Here is a 23176-nt window from a genome sequence, read left to right on the forward strand (position 1 = left end):
ACATGCCTCCTTTTCTGCTGTCGGGTCTACATCTGGTGACATCTAGTGTATAATTCCGCAATGCTCAGAGTTGTTCGGAACTTTTGATCTTATAGTGAATTTGCAGGAAGTTACTGTACATTGAAATGTCGGATGTGTTTACAGGGAACTGACAAAATCCTGACCGTAAAAATTCAGCAAAGATAATAGAGTTTTCGCGATCAGAAACATCAGCACACCATAGGCATAAACTCACGTTCTGCTTACCAGCTATCACCTAATGACACAACACAGGAGGACATTTGTATAACATTAATTTCACACAATCCGTTTTTACTTCGGCAATGCCCAGTGACCGATCCGTATATCAGAACTACATGTCGTGGTATGACGCTTTTGTGTGCAAATGGGTTAGGAAAAGTATGTTGTGTATGAAATTCGGATATTTTTGGTAGGCCTAAGGACTATGGGACCAAACTGCTGAGGTCATCGGTCCCTAGGCTTACGCACTACTTAATCTAACTTAAACTAACTTACACTAAAGAAAACCCACACACCTTTGCCCGAGGGAGGACTCGAACGTCCGACGGGGGGTTGTGGTGGGGAGGGGTGGGAGGGGTGAGGGAGGAGCCGCCGCACGAACCGTAACAAGGCGCCTCAGACAGCATGGCTACCCGGGCAGCGTTGTGTATGAATTCAATCAGTAAACAAATAAATTTCGTTCACGCACAACATCAATCTGGTCACGGTTGCCGACTGCGAAAGCCAGTAATTATGGGGAACTATTAGACCAATACATTCACTATTCATGCTGCTAAGTTTATAAAAATACTGTTTTTATTAGGCTTTGAGACAGTTCTGAGGAATGAATACTAGAGAATACGTTAACAGTGTACTTACGGCTAATCACCAGAGTTTGTATTGCCGGTTTAACCAAAGCATCCGAGAGTACACTATCAATCAATCATGCCGAGAAAACCTGAGAAATTAGAAAGTAAATTTAAATACACACCCATCCCAGATCCTAATTCTCCGTAAAATTTCTCAGTTATAATGCTAAGTTCACGCGAATCGAATTACGTAATGATCACTACGAGGAAGTTTCAAGATACAATATTTCTATTTAGATCTGAGAGATAATGCTTTTCATGTACATGTATGTAGATCCAGATGCCGGATTTGGCCACAGCCGAGACGGTAAACAAAGCTGTGATGGAAAAGGAAGTGTTAAAAAAACAGCCTTCATTTGAGCTGTAATGATTTTCTGAAGTCTGTTGAAGTGTGGTGGAGACTTTAATCAGTGGGTTTTGATCAGTGCTACTTTGGTAGGGATAACGAGAGGTGACTTCGATATGTTTCTGCGGCATCTATCATGTAAGAGTGGTAGGTAACGGCTCACCATTGTTCCATATCTCCATATCCCACGTCACTGGTTCCAAATAACATCCCTTATTTCCTAGAGCTTGTGTCAGTATTCTTCGGATATTATTGCTGCTAACGGTACCAAACAACAAAAACACACAATTCTCGTACCAGATTTTATGATCGCCACAGGTAGTAAACAGAATGCGTGCAAAGTCAATCCTTATAATTCAGTGATATTTTTAGATTTCCAGAAAGATTTCGACACCGTTCCTAGCAAGCGTCTTCTAATCAAACAGTGTGCCTTTGGAATATCGCTTCAGTTGTGCGTCTGGAGTCGTGATTTCCTGTCAGAAGGGTCACATTTCAAGTCATCGAGTAAAACAAAAGTAATATCCGGCGTCCCCCAAGAAAGGCCCTCTATTTTTCCTGATCTATACTAACGTGATAAGAGACAATCTGAGTAGCCCTCATAGATTGTTTGCAGATGTTGCTGTCATTTACCGTCTTGTAAAGACAACAGATGACCAAAACGAATTGCAAAATGATTTTGATAAGGTATCTGTATGGTGCGAAAAGTGGCAAATTACCCTGAATAAGGAAAAGTGTGAAGTTATTCACATGAGTACTAAAAGAAACTGAAACTGAAGAAACTGCAAAAAGGTGGGAATTTAAGGAGATGGGACCTGGATAAACTGAAAGAACCAGAGGTTGTAGAGAGTTTCAGGGAGAGCATAGGGGAACAATTGACAGGAATGGGGGAAAGAAATACAGTAGAAGAAGGATGGGTAGCTCTGAGGGATGAAGTAGTGAAGGTAGCAGAGGATCAAGTAGGTAAAAAGACGAGGGCTAATAGAAATCCTTGAGTAACACAAGAAATATTGAATTTAACTGATGAAAGGAGAAAATATAAAAATGCAGTAAATGAAGCAGGCAAAAATGGAATACAAACGTCTCAAAAATGAGATCGACAGGAAGTGCAAAATGGCTAAGCAGGGATGGCTAGAGGACAAATGTAAAGATGTAGAGGCTTGTCTCACTACGGGTAAGATAGATACTGCCTACAGAAAAATTAAACATTGGAGAGAAGAGAACCACTTGTATGAATATCAAGAGCTCAGATGGTAACCAAGTTCTAAGCAAAGAAGGGAAGGCACAAAGGTGGAAAGAGTATATAGAGGGTTTATACAAGGGCGATGTACTTGAGGACAATATTATGGAAATGGAAGAGGATGTAGATGAAGATGAAATGGGAGATAAGATACTGCGGGAAGAGTTTGACAGAGCACTGAAAGACCTGAGTCGAAACAAGGCCCCGGGAGTAGACAACATTCCATTAGAACGACTGATGGCCTTGGGAGACCCAGTCATGACAAAACTCTACCATCTGGTGAGCAAGATGTATGAGACAGGCGAAATACCCACAGACTTCAAGAAGAATATAATAATTCCAATCCCAAAGAAAGAAGGTGTTGACAGATATGAAAATTACCGAACTATCAGTTTAATAAGTCACAGCTGCGAAATACTAACGCGAATTCTTTACAGACGAATGGAAAAACTGGTAGAAGCGGACCTCGGGGAAGATCAGTTTGGATTCTGTAGAAATGTTGGAACACGTGAGGCAATACTAACCTTACGACTTATCTTAGAAGAAAGATTAAGAAAAGGCAAACCTACGTTTCTATTATTTGTAGACTTAGAGAAAGCTTTTGACAACATTAACTGGAATACTCTCTTTCAAATTCTGAAGGTGGCAGGGGTAAAATACAGGGAGCGAAAGGCTATTTACAATTTGTACAGAAACCAGATGGCAGTTTTGAGTCGAGGGGCATGAAAGGGAAGCAGTGGTTGGGAAAGGAGTTAGACAGCGTTGTAGCCTCTCCCCGATGTTATTCAATCTGTATATTGAGCAAGCAGTAAAGGAAACAAAAGAAAAGTTCGGAGTAGGTATTAAAACCTATAGAGAAGAAGTAAAAACTTTGAGGTTCGCCGATGGCATTGTAATTCTGTCAGAGACAGCAAAGGACTTGGAAGAGCAGTTGAACGGAATGGACAGTGTCTTGAAAGGAGGATATAAGATGAACATCAACAAAAGCAAAACGAGGATAATGGAATGAAGTCAAATTAAATCGGGTGATGCTGAGGGGATTAGATTAGGAAATGAGACACTTAAAGTAGTAAAGGAGTTTTGCTATTTAGGGAGCAAAATAACTGATGACGGTCGAAGTAGAGAGGATATAAAATGTAGACTGGCAATGGCAAAGAAATCGTTTCTGAAGAAGAGAAATTTGTTAACATCGAGTATAGATTTAAGTGTCAGGAAGTCGTTTCTGAAAGTATTTGTATGGAGTGTAGCCATGTAATGAAGTGATACATGGACGATAACCAGTTTGGACAAGAAGAGAATAGAAGCTTTCGAAATGTGGTGCTACAGAAGAATGCTGAAGATTAGATGGGTAGATCACGTAACTAATGAGGAGGTATTGAATAGGATTTGGGGGAAGAGAAGTTTGTGGCACAACTTGACTAGAAGAAGGGATCGGTTGGTAGGACATGTTTTGAGGCATCAAGGGATCACAAATTTAGCGTTGGAGGGCAGCGTGGAGGGTAAAAATCGTAGAGGGAGACCAAGAGATCAATACACTAAGCAGATTCAGAAGGATCTGGGTAGCAGTGGGTACTGGGAGATGAAGAAACTTGCACAGGATAGATTAGCATGGAGAGCTGCATCAAACCAGTCTCAGGACTGAAGACCACAACAACAACAACTAAAAGAAATCAGCTAAATTTCGATTACAGGATACGTCACACAAACCTGAACGCTGTAAATTCAACTATATACTTAGAAATTACAATTACAAATACCCTAAATTGGAATTATCATATAGATAATGTTGTGGGTACAGCAAACCAAAGACTGTGATTCATTGGCAGAACACTTAAAAGGTGCAACATGTCTGCTAATGAGACTGCTTACACCACGCTTGTCCATCCTGATAAGGAATATTCCTATGTGGTGTGGGATCCGCATCAGATGTAACTGACGGATGACATCAAAAAATTTCAAAGGAGGGCAGGTCGTTTTGTATTATCGTGAAACAGGGGAGATAGTGCCACCCGACATGATAGGTGAATTGGAGTGGCAATCATTAAAACAAAGGCGCTTTTCGTTGCGACGGGACCTTCTCAAGAAATTTCAGTCACCAGTTTTCTCTTCCGATTGCGAAAACATTCTGTTGGCACCCATCTACGTAAGGAGAAATGATCATCACGATAAAATAAGAGAAATGAGGGCTCGCACAGAAAAATTTAAGTGCTCGTTTTTCCCGCGGTCCGTTAGAGAGCTGACCTGTAGAGAGACAGCTTGAAGGTGAAACTTCTGGCAGATTAAAACTGTGTGCCGGACCGAGACTCGAACTCGGGCCCTCAGTCGGTAGAGCACTTGCCCGTGAAGGCAAAGGTCCCGGGTTCGAGTCTCGGTCCGGCAAACAGTTTTAATCTGTCAGGAAGTTTCATATCAGCGCACATTCCGCTGTAGAGTGAAAATTTCATTCTAGCTCGAAGGTGGTTCATTGATCCTTCTGTCAGGTACTTTGTTGTGAATAGCAGAGTAATCACGTAGATGTAGATAGGATCTCTCTAGCAAGCTGAGTACAGTTGTTTAAGGGCAAATGTTTCATAACTTCACGTGTAAGTCAGTAGTGACAGAGAAATGCGTGATATTGAACAAGAGTGATAGTCAACTGACTAGGAAAGGCGTCCTAGGAGCAATGTGCAAAGTATATCAGTAGTGCACGGACACTCCGTTTTAATGCGTGAGCGAATCAAAGACTCCCGGGGCAGTTCACGATGTCAGGCACTCAGCTCTGTTGCGTAGGCGTAGCGTCCGTCTTGCGGTCAGTTAGAAAATGCAAAGGTCACCACAAATTGTAGGAGAACATTGCGAAACCTCTAGTAGCTAGGCTCCGTAGACTACTGTGCTGTGAAGTAACGGAAATGCGCTGCTCTAGCAACTGGCGTGTCCAAGTCCACGCCCATCGGGGACGCGGCAGAAGGACAGCCACACCACTTTCACCGCCATGCCGCCCGTCTATATAAACTGAACATCAGTGATCGGGCGGCACAGTCCAGCAGCAGAAGCAGCAGCAGCAGCGGACATCCACCACCGACACCACCATGAAGTGCCTGGTGAGTGTGATAGCGGGACGGACAGTCTTGAACGTGAACGTTAGGCTTTACACTAGGCTTCCTATCATGTGCTAAGTACTCTATCCGTCCCATTACACAGGTCATCCAAGCCACCATCATTTGCAGCAAGACTGACTATATCGCGTACAAACGATAATATTGGATTGGCTACTCCTGATTCTTTATCCACCTTTTAAATTTTAACGCGTCCATCATTTGTTCTTCGACATACAAGTTAAGAAACAGGCTATACGCTAAAACTTGATGCTTCAGTTTTGTTTCTAAAGAGCTTTTGTTTTCGACCTTCCACCTACGTTTACCTCACTTCACAGATCACTTGTACGGCTTTCTCCAAGGTTAACTTTGGCTTCCCATTAACAAGAAATTCTTCAGATAATGAATACTGACCAATCGAAAAAAAGAAGGTTGTCAAAGGAACCATACTCATAGAAGGGGGCATTATATAGGCATGCAATGATGCTAGGATTGAACTGGACCAATATACGAACGTTTCACTGAGCGTCTAGGAACAAGATTTGTTTCCTGTCGGGTACAAGAGGCTGAAAGTGGGCGCTGCTATTGCTGTGTTCCTCGATTAAAAGAAAACCACTCATCTGAGTCACACAGCAGTAGTTCACTGTGCATATGAGTATCAGACCCAAGGTATGCTGCAATTTACACAGCAAACATTCGGTCACTGTGAACTCTTCACTGAGTCTTGACTAATATTCTTTGGCAGTCGAATTATTGATATATTTCTAAGAATTAATGAAGGACGCTCACCACTGCTATCACAATGCCAGCGCTTACTGATTAAATGATTTAACGTAAGAGTTCAGTGATAGCAGTATATAGAACTTTACTTCATGTCGAAAGAACACTGCAACTTCAATGTTCTTCACATGACTATTACAAAAAATGAAAACTACGAGTTTGTTGTCAAAAGTCCATAAAACTGTTCCCAACTTACAATCCAGACACTTCAGCCAGTTCCCCTATAATGCTAAGATTTATTTTGAATGAAACTGACTCTCGTAGATTTTCACAGTAAGTTGTTAGACAAGAAGATAATGGATATCCAGCAAAATCAGTTCATAACAGGACAACACTTGTCTTGATCAGTTTGATGTAGGAAACAGCACAAGTTGCGAAATTCAGTGTTTTTTATTTAACTGATGGCTTGTTTCGGTCGATTTGACAATGGGTTCTGATACCTGAAACCGATCATCAGTTAAATAAAAAGAACAGAGTTTCGCAACATTGGCTGATTTCTACATCGACAATAATGTCTACCTTGCACCATCAGTATGAGTTCCAGTTCCATGTCCTTAGACTGATAAACAGTTTTAGTTATTCTAGCCCCTCCCTGCAATATTTAGATCTACTGGTCTATCCACTGACGATATGAACGTTCGTGAATGTCCAAAAAAGTGTCCTACATTCTATCTGTTGTTCTACTGACCCTCTTGCATGAACTTCAGTTATATTATGTAGTGCAGTGAAGGTATTCATCGTTTTTACTAAGCGAGAATCATATTGGTTCATTCAGTTCTCTCTTCATTCTCTGCCCCTTTCTATACAGTCATTTCCTACTGTATATTTGATAAATTGCACAGTTTAGAAGACTTAGTTGTCACTTTGATAAAAAAAAGGTTGCAGATAATAGATCTCATTTGTTACAAAACCCAGATAGTTCGTGGACTATTTTAAAATCAACAGCAGCTCCTAGTTTCCTGACTACTGCAGTTAACAGTACATTTATTCATAACATATCCCTAAAAAAACATTTTGATGATTTCAAATACAAATCAAGTCTTGAAAATACCCTCGTATATGCATAATTAACAGTGATTCTTTCTTGTTGTTGGTAATTTATCGTGAGGTATTAGGCTGCTCCAGATTCCTAGTCAAACTCAAGGTTTCGACCCGCCGTCTGAGATGATTTCCGGGAGTCTTGTAATGTGTCCAGGTGGCTCTACAACTGACAAATATTGGAGGAGTTTGAAGAATATGATTTGACCTAGCAACTATTACTTTACCATCAATGACAACGACTTAGTAAGCCTACTGACGCATGTTTTGTTGATGTATTTGTAGATCGTCCTGAGTGCTCTCGTGGCTGTGGCCCTGGCCAAGCCCGGCTTCCTGGGGGCGGGCGTCGCCGCCCCCGCCTACGCGGCAGGCCTCGCTGCTGCCGTCCAGCCCGCTCCTGTCTATGTGGGCGGCATCCACCCTGGTCTCGCTGCCTACGGCCCGGCCAACATCGTCGTCGGACCTGGCGGCTACAACTTGGACACCCCTGACGTGGCCGCCGCCAGGGGCGCCCACCTGGCCGCCGTCGCCCAGACGAGGGCCCGCGACGCCGCCATCAATGGCGCCGCCCTCGCCGCCGCCTCCGCCGCCGCCTACGGCGCCTACGCCGCCCCCGCTGTGGTCGCTGCTCCTGCTGTTGCTGCCGTCGCCCCTGCTGTCTATGGTGGACCTGGCGCTGCCTTCCTGGCTGCCAAGGCTGCTTACCATGGTTAACTTGACTCCGCTGGACAACCATTCCGTTTTATATGACACTGGAACAGATTTATATTGGCATCCGAGATTCCACAGCACAGACAAGAGGCTAATATATACTGGTTTCTGTACATAATAAATTAAAACTAGTAAATTATTTTTTTACAAGTAACACTGTGTTATTTTTCTAGCAAGATCTAATGAATCCCACCCTCAAGATCCTCAAAATGGTTCAAATGCCTCTGAGCACTATGGGACTTAATATCTGGGGTCATTAGTCCCCTAGAACTTTGAGCTACTTAAGCCTAACTAACCTAAGGACATCACACACATCCACACCCGAGGCAGAATTCGAACCTGCGACCGTAGTGGTGGCGCGGTTCTAGACTGAAGTGCCTAGAACCACTCGGACACATCGGCCGGCTCAAGATCCACCAAATCCTGTTTGCATTCATAAGGATATTATACATTCTCATATATTTTGTACTTTGTTGCATTACAGTGTCTTTTAGTATTTGTTCAAAAACACTAGAACCTAACGAAATTGAAAAAAAAAACGTACGTCGTATAGGTATTAATGTCTAAAACCCCGCGAAAAATATTCAGTGGGCATTGATTTTTATTTTGTATGCAAGTATAGGTATTTATTAGCTGGTCGAGTATGTCAGTAGCCCATTTAAATCTATTGTACTGCAGAACCGTTTCTTTGTCGTCACCATTACCGTCGTGATTCATCAAATTCAAAATTCACAAATCTGATACCGTTTTTTTTTTTTTGTTTTGTTTTTTTTTTGTTGAGGGGTGGCATATAACTGACTACAATAGCATCTTGTGTGTAATAAAATTACAATTTCTCTGCTGCTTATTTGCTACGGAATTTCTGACCTGCTTTGCTGGTGTAGTTGGAATACACAGTCAGAAGGAACATAGATAGCTCAAGAATTCATGCTATACAATTGCAGGTTCTACATGACCGTCATCTTTCTATAGAGAAGATCGTCAGGAACACGTATTAAATGTTCTTCTGCGGCGACCTCTTACATAACAATTTGAAATGAAATTATGATGAACACAGAAGGCGAGTGAGAGTTTGGCTAACAGTACCTAAATACTGACGTAATGTTGCTTTAAATACATCTCAAGTTCTTGTTTCTTGCTGTGTGTATCGGGGGTATAGTGATTCAACAAAAAGCTTGTGTGTAAGAAAAGAGGCCAGAATGCATGTCGAGCAACAAGTCTAGTCGAAACATTTAATAAAATATCTAGTGCTACGTTCTGAGAGCTAATCAACCGGAGAAGTAAAATCGCTTAAAGACCAAGTCCCTACAGTATTAGTGAAGAACGGGTGGATGGCAGTTCCAAATACAATCCTGCAATAAACGTAATCGTTGATGAACAGTTACGACTCTTACGATGTGTCAGCAATAAAGCTAAACAATTCCATTGTTAATATGAATCTAAATAATGAAAGAATATTGGTTTCGGGTAATATAGACCCAACAGAACTTTAGGGCTAATAAAAATTGTTAATAAACTAATAAAAATATATAATATGAATTTTATGGGCACAACAAATTTCTGTACACCCGTAATGTCCATTCCATCGTACGCCAGATCAATAACACAAAAGCAAAAAGATGTGGAATGTAGATTATATAACTGCAGCACCTTTATAGAGGCACAGAATGCACGGCACTTTCTCGTGGTGTTACGGATATCAACGTGGAACGTACAGCGTCACATATATACCACTATCAATCCCATTTTTTCTCCCAATACATGCTTCAGTATTTAAGTCAAATGTCACGAGCCAGTATTTTTACTTCCGCAAATGTGTCCAAGATGAACGTTACGAATGGCATTATTAAAATCAGAATACTATTCGCCCTACAGAAATTAGCTGCAAAAAATGAGTTTTGCTACATCAATTCCGTGACAGAAAGCGTGTTTTGGAATCACGGAAAACATTTGGTAGCTTTTTTTGCTTTTGTGTGCGTGATAGTAAATGCAAACCTAGGAATGTGAACTGACAACCTAAATATGCTGCTTAGCTCAAAGCCACGTCATTTACATGAAATTGAAATGAATCCTTCTTGTGTGAAAACTGAACTCATTGATAAATAAATGAGCAAACCAATAATATCACGCTCAGCAGACTCGGTCAGTGCGAACTGTTTGAAAAACTTAATTCTATAAAAGAAAACAAGCTGTAATGTCGACCTGTGGAAGAATATAACCTGAAACACACGAAAATTCCTGCACTGGCATATGGCCCTGGTAAAATAAAGACACTGACACAACGTACATTTGGCAAAAGAAAAGAAGAAACAATCACATATTATGAATTCACCTGCAAAATGAAGTACTGGCAGAAACTGAAACACAGAAATTCTCCGCAACAGCTAAAAAAGTACTGCTAAAAACCAACTACAGTTGGTCCAGGGAAAATGGGTTCATAATCTTGACACAGAATGCCAATGAAACTCATGACTCAGTTTATCAAAGAAAACAATTGTAGGCTCTAATATGAAAATTAATTTAATCTAATAACTTCCATGGTACAGTAAATGAACTCAGAAGATCATCCAATAGAATATTTACCATAAACTCGACTGTAACGAGGGTGAAGTGGATCAATAATACAAGTCTACAAAAATAAAATAAACTTTTTACCTCATCAAATAATTTCTTGTTTTCGTTTCAAAACCTTTTCATGTCCGTATGCTATCGAACAATTGTTCTGAGTCACCATTCCTCCTCGTAATATATCTGCAACTCAAATAGTTCCAGCAGTTCGTTAACGCATTACACTGCACGCTCCACGCCCGTCTTCTGTACACCGCAGCTATCCACTACTGATTGTCAAGAATTCTATGACATCACAGTGCTGCCATGGGAGGCACAGACACTATTGCCTAACAACTGTTTCTCTGACTACAAATCTTAAGAAATCCTATTTTCCTCCACAAATATTAACACATCGAATAACCTCATTAAAAACAGCCGTCTTATAGCTTCTAATCCTGGAAGTAGTGGAGTTTAAAAAGCTGATTTATGAATAAGAAAGGTGGCTAGCTCAAGCAATATACGTCGCAAAAAAATCACATTTTGGCCACTTTTGCATAAGCGAGTCCTGAAAAAACGGACATCAGTTGTAGTTAGAACCAAGATTTGAATACAGCAAGAAAGTTCAACAGCATGTAGGTAGCAGTAGCTATGTAGAAACTAATATTCTTCCACAAGATAGACTAACATGTTGAGCTGCATCAAACCAGTCTTTTCCATTATAATTCGCTTTTTAGTTCTGCTTCTAGGTATTTAATAGTCGTGACTGCTTCCAATAACACACTTCCAACTATGAAATTAAACAACAGTGGCACTGCATTCGTGCCAAATACTTCACGTTTGTTTGAGTAGTTGGCAAACGCTTAATATACTTTAAGCGTGTATTCTGTGCACATCTTCCTATATCTAGCTCTAATGTTCTGGGGACTTACCTTAATAGAACAGAATCATCCCTGAACCACATAGGAAGTTTTTTTTTCATCAAGTAATTTTTATATATCGTTCATACTAGTGGTTCTAAAGACTATCTTTTGGATACGTTTAAAGCTACTTTCAGATCTGATGGTCTGTCTCCATTAAGAAGGAAGCAATAAACTATCCCTAGTGATTTTGTTGAATGGGCACATACTGCAGGGAACGGTGCCTGAGGGGGTAAGGACTTAAACCGGTAGTACTGTGTATGGTTGTGGTACAACCCTTATGATGAATTTCTACAATTAATTGTTAGATGACATTTCACACTGATGTGTGATTCCATGTAGCAGTTACAAGATGTCAGCAAGTGGTACAAGTGTGTTTTTGTAACTTTAACTGAGAATACGACTTCGTGAGAAGCTGTCGAAACAAGTTTGAGCATGCTGAGGCTTGTGTTATCCCCACACACCACTCTAGTCCTACAAGAGGAAGTTGTCAACATATAGCTGTTTTATTGCAATTTTGTATGTCAGATATGATATGTGATCATACAGTTAATAGCAAATATTGTTATACATGGACTGTTATGGGCCACAAGGGGACAAAGTGCGGGCATTGATTCATCAAGTACTTGATGAGGGGCGAATTGATTACGATGATGGAGATGAAGAGGATGCTGTTATTGTCAGTGATCGCGACACATCATCAGAACTGGGAAAAGATGAAAACGTTGAAATAAGGTCAGTGATATTTATTACCTGGGAACAGATGGAACGACCAAATGGGGAAAAGAATTTTCACGACGTAATATTAGAACAAGGTCGCATATTATTACCCATCTTCCAGGAGTCGTTAGTGATACGCTATCTCTTTATACTTTCTTGTATTATAGATGGAATTGTTTTGTTTACAAATAATAGCATAGAGAGTCAGATGTTTCATGAAGAAACGTAATAAAAGCTTTAACCAAACACGAAATCATTGCAGTGGATTCGTGTATTTAAACAAGAACCTACAAGACAACTAGATTGCATTTCGAAGACCTTAAGGCGTCTGAAGGAACTAGAAAAAAGATATTTTGGTCTATTATGGCCCCTGTAATCGCCCCCCTCCTTCTTAACTCCAGCTGTCGCCCACAATAAGCAAAGTGTTTTATGAAAAATTTGAAAGTAGCGATAATTACAAAATACTTTGTAGTTTACTTATCTTTTTGTGTAGAGTTGGCTCCAGTTCTTCTTGTCTAGGGGCCTGATTCTTGAAACTGAAATTCTCCCTTTTTAGGTCATCATCATTGAACTGATCTAAATATATTTGAATATTGTTGTTGCAGAATTTTTGTTGTTACATTAATATGTTTTGTCACTTTTTAATATATCATACAGTCTTTCGAATCTTCACAGTAACAAAGCCGAAGTTACATTGTCCGCCTAAAGCACAGAAATACGTTCGATCACATCAGAGGCATGCTTACTACTCCTTCACTCTGCGTTGCTGACCATATTCCAAAGGGTTTACAATTATTCTTGACAAATGAATTTCTATTATTATTTCGTAAATGAATCCAGAAATAAATATAGTATACAGTACGAGATTGCGTAATTAATAATAGAAATTTTGAGTTTGCCAAATAATTCGTATTTTCAAATGTTTCTAAAAAAATAATTTTTAGCGTAGTTTCAAAGCTATTGTCGATTGTGAACTCGAAAAGAAAGTAATTCCTTCTCATAAATTTTAGCTTGAAATAAAACATATTCTGTATAAAGTTATACGAAAGTCTTCAGAAAAGCTGCTGAGATAATATTGACCTGTCCAAAATTCGAAAAATAATACTGGTATCGACAACTACTTTCGAAGAAAAGTAATGCTAGAGGAGGATGTCCCGTTACACTCCGCACCCTAAAGATCGCGCAGTGCTAGTTTTGACGACCAAGATACTCGAGCAGTTAGGAAGGAAGTAGAAACAGTGGTTTCAATGACAGACATTGTTGACCAGTTTCTGAGTAACTGCAACAAACATTTCTGTCACTGAATGTGTTCCAATGGATGAGAAATCAGAAGCAAAAGACTCAAAATTTGCAACTGTTATGCGACTAATCATTAATAAATAATAATCAGTTTTATTGTTATCGCTGTGTATTAATATTGTAGAATAGTATTGATCCATAGTAACAGTAAATATTCAAAATATGCGAAAAACTGGATGGGGTGTTCTACACCCCACACACCACTAGCGTTAGAATTCCAGGCCACACCACAGCCGGGTTAGGGAACGAAACAGTCGTATGGTCACAAGACCGGGCACTCATTCCAATGGAGGTACATCTACTTGATGGCGGAGTTAAAGATTTGTAACAGTCACTCTGTTATCAGCGCGAAGCAGGTGCCCCACCAGCATGGTGTAATACAGAATATGTTGCGGAGCATTCTCCACGACAACTTCAATTAGCTCTATTACGTACTTACAACGGGCGCGGGCCTCATTACCTATGGACTTTCCCCCAAGTTGACAGTTCTGTCACTTGTTCGTCGCATAGGCCACCAGGGTGCTGAGATTACTGTCATTCATCCTATTCACAGGAGATGCTATCTTTACACACCACGGTGTCGTCGACTTTCCCAAGCCCACCTAGTGGCTACAGAGAATGCCCATGTTTTGATGGCATCAACAATCATTACCAGTTCAGTCTCAAAAGTGCGGGAGGCGGTTATGGCGACCTCCTCGTGGGACTACTCAACCTTCCACAACGCCTCACAGATGAGGAGTATCTGCAGTCCCTGCGTGTGATCCTGTTGCCGGTGTGGGAAGACCTCCCTGTTGTGACACGGCGGTTAACGTGGCTTCTACATGAGGTTACTCCGGCTCATAGTCTTCATGATTATGGAGTAAAACACTGTCAGAGACCATTTATAGCCGCTTTCAAGGAGACGTTACGCGTTTGGAACGGAGTCCCAGCCATATGTCCATATGATCACTTTTTTTCAATTGTATGCACTGCATATAACGACTCATGACATTCAACAAACACAGAAACAAACAGATCACCACTGTACACTGCCTAATGGTTCTTATGGAGTAATACAGCGAGGTCCACAGGATTACTATTGTGGAATTCTATGGAGAGACCGTCAGTGAGAGAGCACTTCGATTTCCTGCTGCTAATAAGGCGAGTACACCGTTCGCTTGTTACACATTTTTACGAGCTTCAAACAGGTACAACTTATTTTCAGTTATCTGGGTAGTTACTATTTTATTTTTGTAATTTCTTGCGTGTTTGAGTGCCTACTAGACACAACCGTTTATTTTAATAACAGTGTAGTGTACAGTATCGCCGTTGCTACTGACCCTCGTATCGTACAGGCTTTTGTTTGTTTGGTTAGAACAGCTCAGTGTCGGTTAGACCGTCAGTGAGAGAGCACTTCGATTTCCTGCTGCTAATAAGGCGAGTACACCGTTCGCTTGTTACACATTTTTACGAGCTTCAAACAGGTACAACTTATTTTCAGTTATCTGGGTAGTTACTATTTTATTTTTGTAATTTCTTGCGTGTTTGAGTGCCTACTAGACACAACCGTTTATTTTAATAACAGTGTAGTGTACAGTATCGCCGTTGCTACTGACCCTCGTATCGTACAGGCTTTTGTTTGTTTGGTTAGAACAGCTCAGTGTCGATTAGACCGTCAGTGAGAGAGCACTTCGATTTCCTGCTGCTAATAAGGCGAGTACACCGTTCGCTTGTAGGGTAAACATAGTCATGTGTAGGGACTGTGGTTGTTGTGAGCGGACGCAAGGAGAATTGGCCACTCTTCGGGGGCAGGTGGAGGCTTTGTCTGTTAGGCTCATCGAGCTCGAGGCGCAGGCGTCGGCTCGTAGTGGCGTTGGGGCAACTGTGGTGAGACCTATGCCTACTTCGGTGGCCTTGGAATCACATGGAACCCCTGATGTCGCTGCGTCTTCCGGCAGTGAGCATCTTACCGGTCAGCCATCACTCCAGGGTGAATGGCGGACAGTGGTGGGCTCGCGCGTGCCTGGCCGAAAGGCGAAGGTGGGATCTGGCCGCGTGGCAGCTGCCTTACCCCTTTCCAACAGGTACGGGGTGCTTCCTAGTGGTGATGACATCGTTTCCGAGCCACCACAGGATGCCTCGCCTGTTGGGCCAGTGGCCGATTCTCCGGCAAGGTCCCGACAGTCACAGAGGGCGGGCCTATTAGTTATAGGGAGCTCCAACGTTAGGCGGGTTATGGAGCCCCTTAGGAAAATAGCGGGTAGGTCGGGGAAGAATGCCAGTGTGCACTCGGTGTGCTTGCCGGGGGGTCTCGTCCGTAATGTGGAGGAGGCCCTTCCGGCAGCTATTGAACGCACTGGGTGTGACCGGCTGCAGATAGTAGCACATGTCGGAACGAATGACGCCTGCCGCTTGGGTTCTGAGGCCATCCTTGGTTCCTTCCGGCGGCTGGCTGATTTGGTGAAGACAACCAGCATCGCACGCGGAGTGCAAGCTGAGCTTAATATCTGCAGCATAGTGCCCAGAGTCGATCGCGGTCCTCTGGTTTGGAGCCGTGTGGAGGGTCTAAACCAGAGGCTCAGACGACTCTGCGACTATAATGGTTGCAAATTCATCGACCTCCGTTATTGGGTGGAGAACTGTAGGGCCCCCCTAGACAGGTCAGGCGTGCACTACACACCGGAAGCAGCTACTAGGGTAGCAGAGTACGTGTGGCGTGCACACGGGGGTTTTTTAGGTTAGAGGGACCCCCCCCCCCCCTTGGGCGAAACGATAAAATACCTGACGGCTTACCAGAGAGGACATTATCATCGTTGATAAAGAACGTCCGTCCTCAGAGACCAAAAACAGGAAAAGTCAACGTAATATTGGTAAACTGCAGGAGTATCCAGGGCAAGGTTCCTGAATTAGTATCTCTTATTGAAGGAAATAGTGCGCATATAGTATTAGGAACGGAAAGTTGGTTAAAACCGGAAGTGAACAGTAACGAAATCCTAGACACAGAATGGAATATATACCGCAAGGATAGGATAAACGCCAATGGTGGAGGAGTATTTATAGCAGTAAAGAATTCAATAATATCCAGTGAAGTTATTAGCGAATGCGAATGTGAAATAATCTGGGTTAAGTTAAGTATCAAAGGTGGGTCAGATATGATAGTCGGATGCTTCTATAGACCACCTGCATCAGCAACCGTAGTAGTTGAGCGCCTCAGAGAGAACCTGCAGAACGTCGTGAAGAAGTTTCGTGATCATACTATTGTAATAGGGGGAGACTTCAATCTACCAGGTATAGAATGGGATAGTCACACAATCAGAACTGGAGCCAGGGACAGAGACTCTTGTGACATTATCCTGACTGCCTTGTCCGTGAATTACTTCGAGCAGATAGTTAGAGAACCAACTCGTGAAGCTAACGTTTTAGACCTCATAGCAACAAATAGACCGGAACTTTTCGACTCCGTGAATGTAGAAGAGGGTATCAGTGATCATAAGTTAGTGGTTGCATCAATGACTACAAGTGTAATAAGAAATGCCAAGAAAGGAAGGAAAATATATTTGCTTAACAAGAGTGATAGGGCACAAATCGCAGAATATCTGAGTGACCACCATCAAACGTTCATTTCTGAGGAAGAGGATGTGGAACAAAAATGGAAAAAATTCAGAAACATCGTCCAGTACGCCTTAGATAAGTTCGTACCGACTAAGGTCCAAAGCGAGGGGAAAGATCCACCGTGGTATAACAATCATGTACGAAAGGTACTACGGAAACAAAGAAAGCTTCATCATAGGTTTAAGAGTAGTCGAATCATAGCTGATAAGGAAAAGCTGAACGAAGCGAAAAAGAGCGTAAAGAGAGCAATGAGAGAAGCATTCAACGAATTCGAACATAAAACATTGGCAAACAATCTAAACAAGAACCCTAAAAAGTTTTGGTCATATGTAAAATCGGTAAGCGGATCTAAATCCCCTATTCAGTCACTCGTTGACCACGATGGCACCGAAACAGAGGACGACCGAAGAAAGGCAGAAATACTGAATTCAGTGTTCCGAAACTGTTTCACTGCGGAAAATCGTAACACGGTCCCTGACTTCAGCCGTCGCACGGACGCCAAAATGGAAAATATTGAAATAAACGATATCGGAATTGAAAAACAAGTGCTATCACTTAGTAGCGGAAAAGCATCCGGACCAGACGAGATACCCTTAAGATTCTACAGTGATTATGCTAAAGAACTTGCCCCCTTTCTATCAGCAATTTATCGTAGATCGCTGGAAGAACGTAAAGTACCTAGCGACTGGAAGAAAGCGCAGGTCGTTCCCATTTTCAAGAAGGGTCATAAATCAGATGCGAATAATTATAGGCCTATTTCGCTTACGTCAATCTGTTGTAGAATAATGGAACATGTTTTGTGTTCTCGTATTATGACGTTCTTAGATAATACAAATCTCCTTCATCATAACCAACATGGATTCCGCAAACAGAGATCATGTGAAACTCAGCTCGCCCTATTTGCCCAAGAAATTCACAGTGCCGTAGACACTGGCGAGCAGATTGATGTCGTATTCCTGGACTTCAGGAAGGCATTTGATACGGTTCCGCACTTACGTTTAGTGAAAAAAATACGAGCTTACGGAATATCGGACCAGGTTTGTGATTGGATTCAGGATTTCCTAGAAGAAAGAACACAACATGTCATTCTTAACGGTTCAAAATCTGCAGATGTAGAGGTAATTTCGGGAGTACCGCAGGGAAGCGTGATAGGACCTTTATTGTTTACAATATACATAAATGACTTAGTTGACAACATCGGTAGCTCCGTGAGGCTATTTGCAGATGACACGGTTGTCTACAAGAAAGTAGCAACATCAGAAGACTCGTACGTACTCCAGGAGGACCTGCAGAGGATTAATGCATGGTGCGACAGCTGGCAGCTTTCCCTAAACGTAGATAAATGTAATATAATGCGCATACATAGGGGCAGAAATCCATTCCAGTACGATTATGCCATAGGTGGTAAATCATTGGAAGCGGTAACGACCGTAAAATACTTAGGAGTTACTATCCGGAGCGATCTGAAGTGGAATGATCACATAAAACAAATAGTGGGAAAAGCAGGCGCCAGGTTGAGATTCATAGGAAGAATTCTAAGAAAATGTGACTCATCGACGAAAGAAGTAGCTTACAAAACGCTTGTTCGTCCGATTCTTGAGTATTGCTCATCAGTATGGGACCCTTACCAGGTTGGATTAATAGAAGAGATAGACATGATCCAGCGAAAAGCAGCGCGATTCGTCATGGGGACATTTAGTCAGCGCGAGAGCGTTACGGAGATGCTGAACAAGCTCCAGTGGCGGACACTTCAAGAAAGGCGTTACGCAATACGGAGAGGTTTATTATCGAAATTACGAGAGAGCACATTCCGGGAAGAGATGGGCAACATATTACTACCGCCCACATATATCTCGCGTAATGATCACAACGAAAAGATCCGAGAAATTAGAGCAAATACGGAGACTTACAAGCAGTCGTTCTTCCCACGCACAATTCGTGAATGGAACAGGGAAGGGGGGATCAGATAGTGGTACAATAAGTACCCTCCGCCACACACCGTAAGGTGGCTCGCGGAGTATAGATGTAGATGTAGATGTAGAGAAATTGTAATGAGCGAGTACAAAACGTTATCTCTAATTCTACAACTGACTGACAGCAATGATATAGGGCAGTATCACGCTCACCTGAACGACAATACTTCTTGAAAAACAGAACAGTCTGCACCTTACCTATGTTGTGTAGTTTTAGTAGGAGTGCAATGTCACACATATTTAGGTGAGCCAATCAGCCGCATTGAATTGGTATGAAGGGAGATGAATTTCCTTGTGTGGCTGATGATTAGCTGTGTACCTTCAGGGCCAAGGGCGCGTCGGGTCTGTTACGTCAGCCAGGTGCAGAGGGGAGTAGCAAAGGGCCGCATGTGGGTAAATCGCAAAGCTGAGAGTTTCGACAAGAGTCATCTCCCTTAGCAGAATGCGGAATGATCAGCAATGGCGGGCTTTGAGACAAACTATAAGATCAATTACAGTTCTTTGAGAACCTACAATAATTTAAAGGAAATCTGAATACATTTGCGAGCTCAGAGAAACGATGCTCATCCAGTGAGACAGCAATACTTTCAATAAAAAAAAATAGCTCTGAGTACTATGGGACTTAACGTCTGAGGTCATCAGTCCCCTAGAACTTAGAATGACTTAAACCTAACTAACCTAGGGACATCACACACATCCATGCCCGAGGCAGGATTCGAACCTGCGACCGTAGCGGCCGCGCGGTTCCAGACTGTAGGGCCTAGAACCGCTAGGCCACGCCGGCCGGCAATATAATTTAAATAGCTTTAAAACAACAATATTTAATAATTTACAGCAAATAAACATTTCACAATGAACCTCTGAATTAACAACTTTTAAACGCTTCATGCCATATCAACTGCATTGCGCTGCAGCTGCCATCTCTGAAAGCTACGTATATTTCTCTATTCTATTTCTTGATTTATTGCGTTTATTATACATTTTCATTACCCAAATATTTGTCAGAGAATTGTAGCCTCCACAATTACACAGCAGATGAATACATTATGAATAACTCACATTTTGTCATAACTGTGTATTTATCCGATCCACAGTTTACATTGGCAGAAACTTTATTTAAATATTAATTACAAGTGGTAATACAAAATCATGGTGATTTAGGAAGTCATCAATCACATGTTTTAACTGACACCACCTTTGTAAAACAGTGCCAAGAGACGCTTCTGACAAGAAGGCGTAAATAATTTTTTAAATAATGTTTAACGAGAGTCTGTTGTCATTTATCGTTAGCGCATGTGCGCAAGAATACTGGCTTATTTATTTATGGACGAAACTATACTGACTATTCTGATATTTATTGTGAGTGATATGATGTGACTGAATGTTATAACATTTCTCTACTTCTTATCTGTGGAACATAAGAACGAAGTAATTCTGGTGGGAACGCCCTACAGCCAATTGGAAAACACACAGTGGCGTAACACTATCGTAAATGGTAAATGTCGAGACTGGCATTTTGCCAATGAAGGGCACGAGTGAGCGATTCCGGACTCTGACGTTTGTACTGAAAGCAAAGAGACCCGCCGGAGGTAACGTGCGTGATTCGGATGTGTAGGCGATAGATTCTGTATAGTTGAGAGTAGCTACGAGACTTCAACTTTTCAGGAATTTTTCGATTAGGTCTTGGAGGGGACATTTGGATATTCGTTCTGGAAGTAGGCATATCTGCCTGTGGTATCGTGTGGTTTTTGATGAATTGGGTTATAGATTTTGAACTATGGACGGCAGCTACCACACTTTAACTTCTGACGGAACTTTATATTTCGAGAGGCTGAATGTGCTCCCGAGTAAGTCTCTAAGTCTTGCCGCTTGTATTACGGCACTGAGGATACAGTATGAGTTACTATTCTTTGAATCGCGCGTGTTGATTTGCAAAACATCATGCCGAATTCTGAACTGTTCTGAGTTGGCGAATATTTTATGCATTGTGATTACGAAATGGACTTAGTTTTCGCGTATCTTTGATGACTATTTAAGTCGTGGATTTTATAATCATGTTAGTACCGTTCCCAAAGTAACATTACTGTATTTGATAGGGGTATTTTCTTTTTGTATTTCAACTGATTATCGTAGGAGTACTTTATGTTTATCTGAGATTTCCTTTCTTGGACAAACATTATTCAACATAATTCTATGTCGTCTACATCAATTACAGACTTTAGAATAAAACCTTTTTTATTAAATTATTCATTTAACTTTTGCTTTTAATTTCCGTGTATTATATTAATTCGCAATTATAGCCAATGCGTAGACTACTTGACTACAGGATCATAGCTTCAGGTTTTTATTTGCAGCGAATTAGCTGTGGTGCATGAAATCAGATGTGAGCGGCTGGACCCTGTGACTACATCGAGCTACTGAGACGCGCATAATCCGAGTACGTGAAGTAGAGTAACAGCAGGTAAACACGCAACTTGTTTGCTCGTAAGGAATACGGTTAGGAAGCGCAAGTACACTAGCAGTAACAGCAGGAGCAGGAAAGGAGCAATTTTGCTAAGTGATACAGTTTAGCAAGACAAAATTTTTATCTTTCAACCTATTTTCTGCCTTGGTGATAGTGGGATTACTCAGAGCATGGGTAGAGTTCGTTTACCCATTTACTGTCTTAATGAAAGCACCGAAAATCTTTGGGTTTTTCATCTAATCGATAGATCCTCAAATAGTTAAGTGGATAAGCGAAGGTTAAGATTGTGAATTTACACCCTCCTGGTGTAAGGAATGATTCATTTCAGGGTATTCGTATATTTCTAGATGACGTTTTCTCTGTTTCTTCTAAACTGTGGTTTAGCCTATAGTGGCTTTACTTTCCCAAATTTGATGAGAAATAATTTGGCCTTAGCGAATGCTACATAACGTTGAACTGTATAATTTAAATATTTCACGGTAATTTAAACAGTTTCCTTTGGTTCGGCAACGATTTTGGCTCCGTTTTGCGAACGAAATGGAAGGAAGCCCTAAGATTGTCAGACTGCCGTTTTCCGCCTGTTCTTACATGTCCTTATCAAGTTGTAGACTACTACTGGTCAAACCGAGCGCGGTGGCACTGCGGGTAGCACACTGGACTCGCATTCGGGAGGATGACGGTTCAATCTCACGTCCGGCCATCCTGATTTAGGTTTCCCGTGATTTTCCTAAATCATTCCAGGCAAATGGATGGTTCCTTTGAAAGGGCATGGCCGACTTCCTTCCCCATCCTTCCCTAATCCGATGAGACCGATGACCTCGCTGTTTGGTCTCTTCCCCCAAACAACCAAACCCCAGTACTGGTCAAACATTCCGGTGTGCGATCGCCAGTTTCCTGGATGCTCCTCTTTTCCCTCAGTAGAACAGGATATGTTTTGTAGTACGTCTGGCATCCATCCTACGCCAGTTCCCGTAATGATCCCTTTTGCATGTGCACAGGTGGGACAATACCTCGAACCAGTCACTGATGGCGCAAATATTATACTAGGCAACATTCCTTCGACTACAAAGCCTGGGCGCTAAACCTCGGACGAGGTAATGAAATTCGATGTGTGAGTCAATCTACGGGAGAGCACAGTTTCTGAACACCACACAGAAACGCAAGTGTGACTACCGTGAGCAACTGAATGCTTAACCATGCAGACACGGAGCACGGCATGGCGAGAAAGTCAGATCCGAGTTAGCTGTGCACAGCGTAGAAACTCAGCTGACCTGGTCTGTTACCATCGACTAGTTAACACCCAGGACTGACCGTACAGTGCTTCACACACGTCATATGTGACAGTGTGGCGAAGTATTCTCCTGTAATACCCATACCATCTCATCCGCATCCGTATCGGTGGCCACTGACGGGGATACTAAATCCCTCCCACTGAAAAGGGCACATAGTACCGAGCGTGGCCACACTTCTGCCGCAACTTCTGGTGGAAGACCTGAAGGGGCGTGAGGTTCCCTGGCGGCAGGGGGGACCACTGAGATTGGCAACTTCGATGAGGCCGACTCTGCCTGAATGGCATAAGATTGCGGAGGCCGGTGTAATGGCTGGCC

The 23176-nt window shown here is 42.0% G+C and overlaps 1 protein-coding gene across 1 annotated transcript; it reads left to right on the forward strand.

Annotated features, from left to right (window-relative positions):
• The first annotated feature begins 5466 nt into the window (after positions 1 to 5466).
• Positions 5467 to 8209, forward strand: LOC124789809 (cuticle protein 16.5-like). The gene is made up of 2 exons (XM_047257289.1): positions 5467 to 5532; positions 7630 to 8209. Exons 1-2 carry the CDS (start codon positions 5521 to 5523, stop codon positions 8056 to 8058), a joined length of 441 nt encoding a protein of 146 aa, XP_047113245.1. The 5' UTR covers positions 5467 to 5520; the 3' UTR covers positions 8059 to 8209.
• Positions 8210 to 23176: the final 14967 nt, after the last annotated feature.

This window comes from Schistocerca piceifrons, chromosome 3 (assembly GCF_021461385.2).
Source record: "Schistocerca piceifrons isolate TAMUIC-IGC-003096 chromosome 3, iqSchPice1.1, whole genome shotgun sequence".
In the NCBI taxonomy this organism is placed as follows: domain Eukaryota; kingdom Metazoa; phylum Arthropoda; class Insecta; order Orthoptera; family Acrididae; genus Schistocerca; species Schistocerca piceifrons.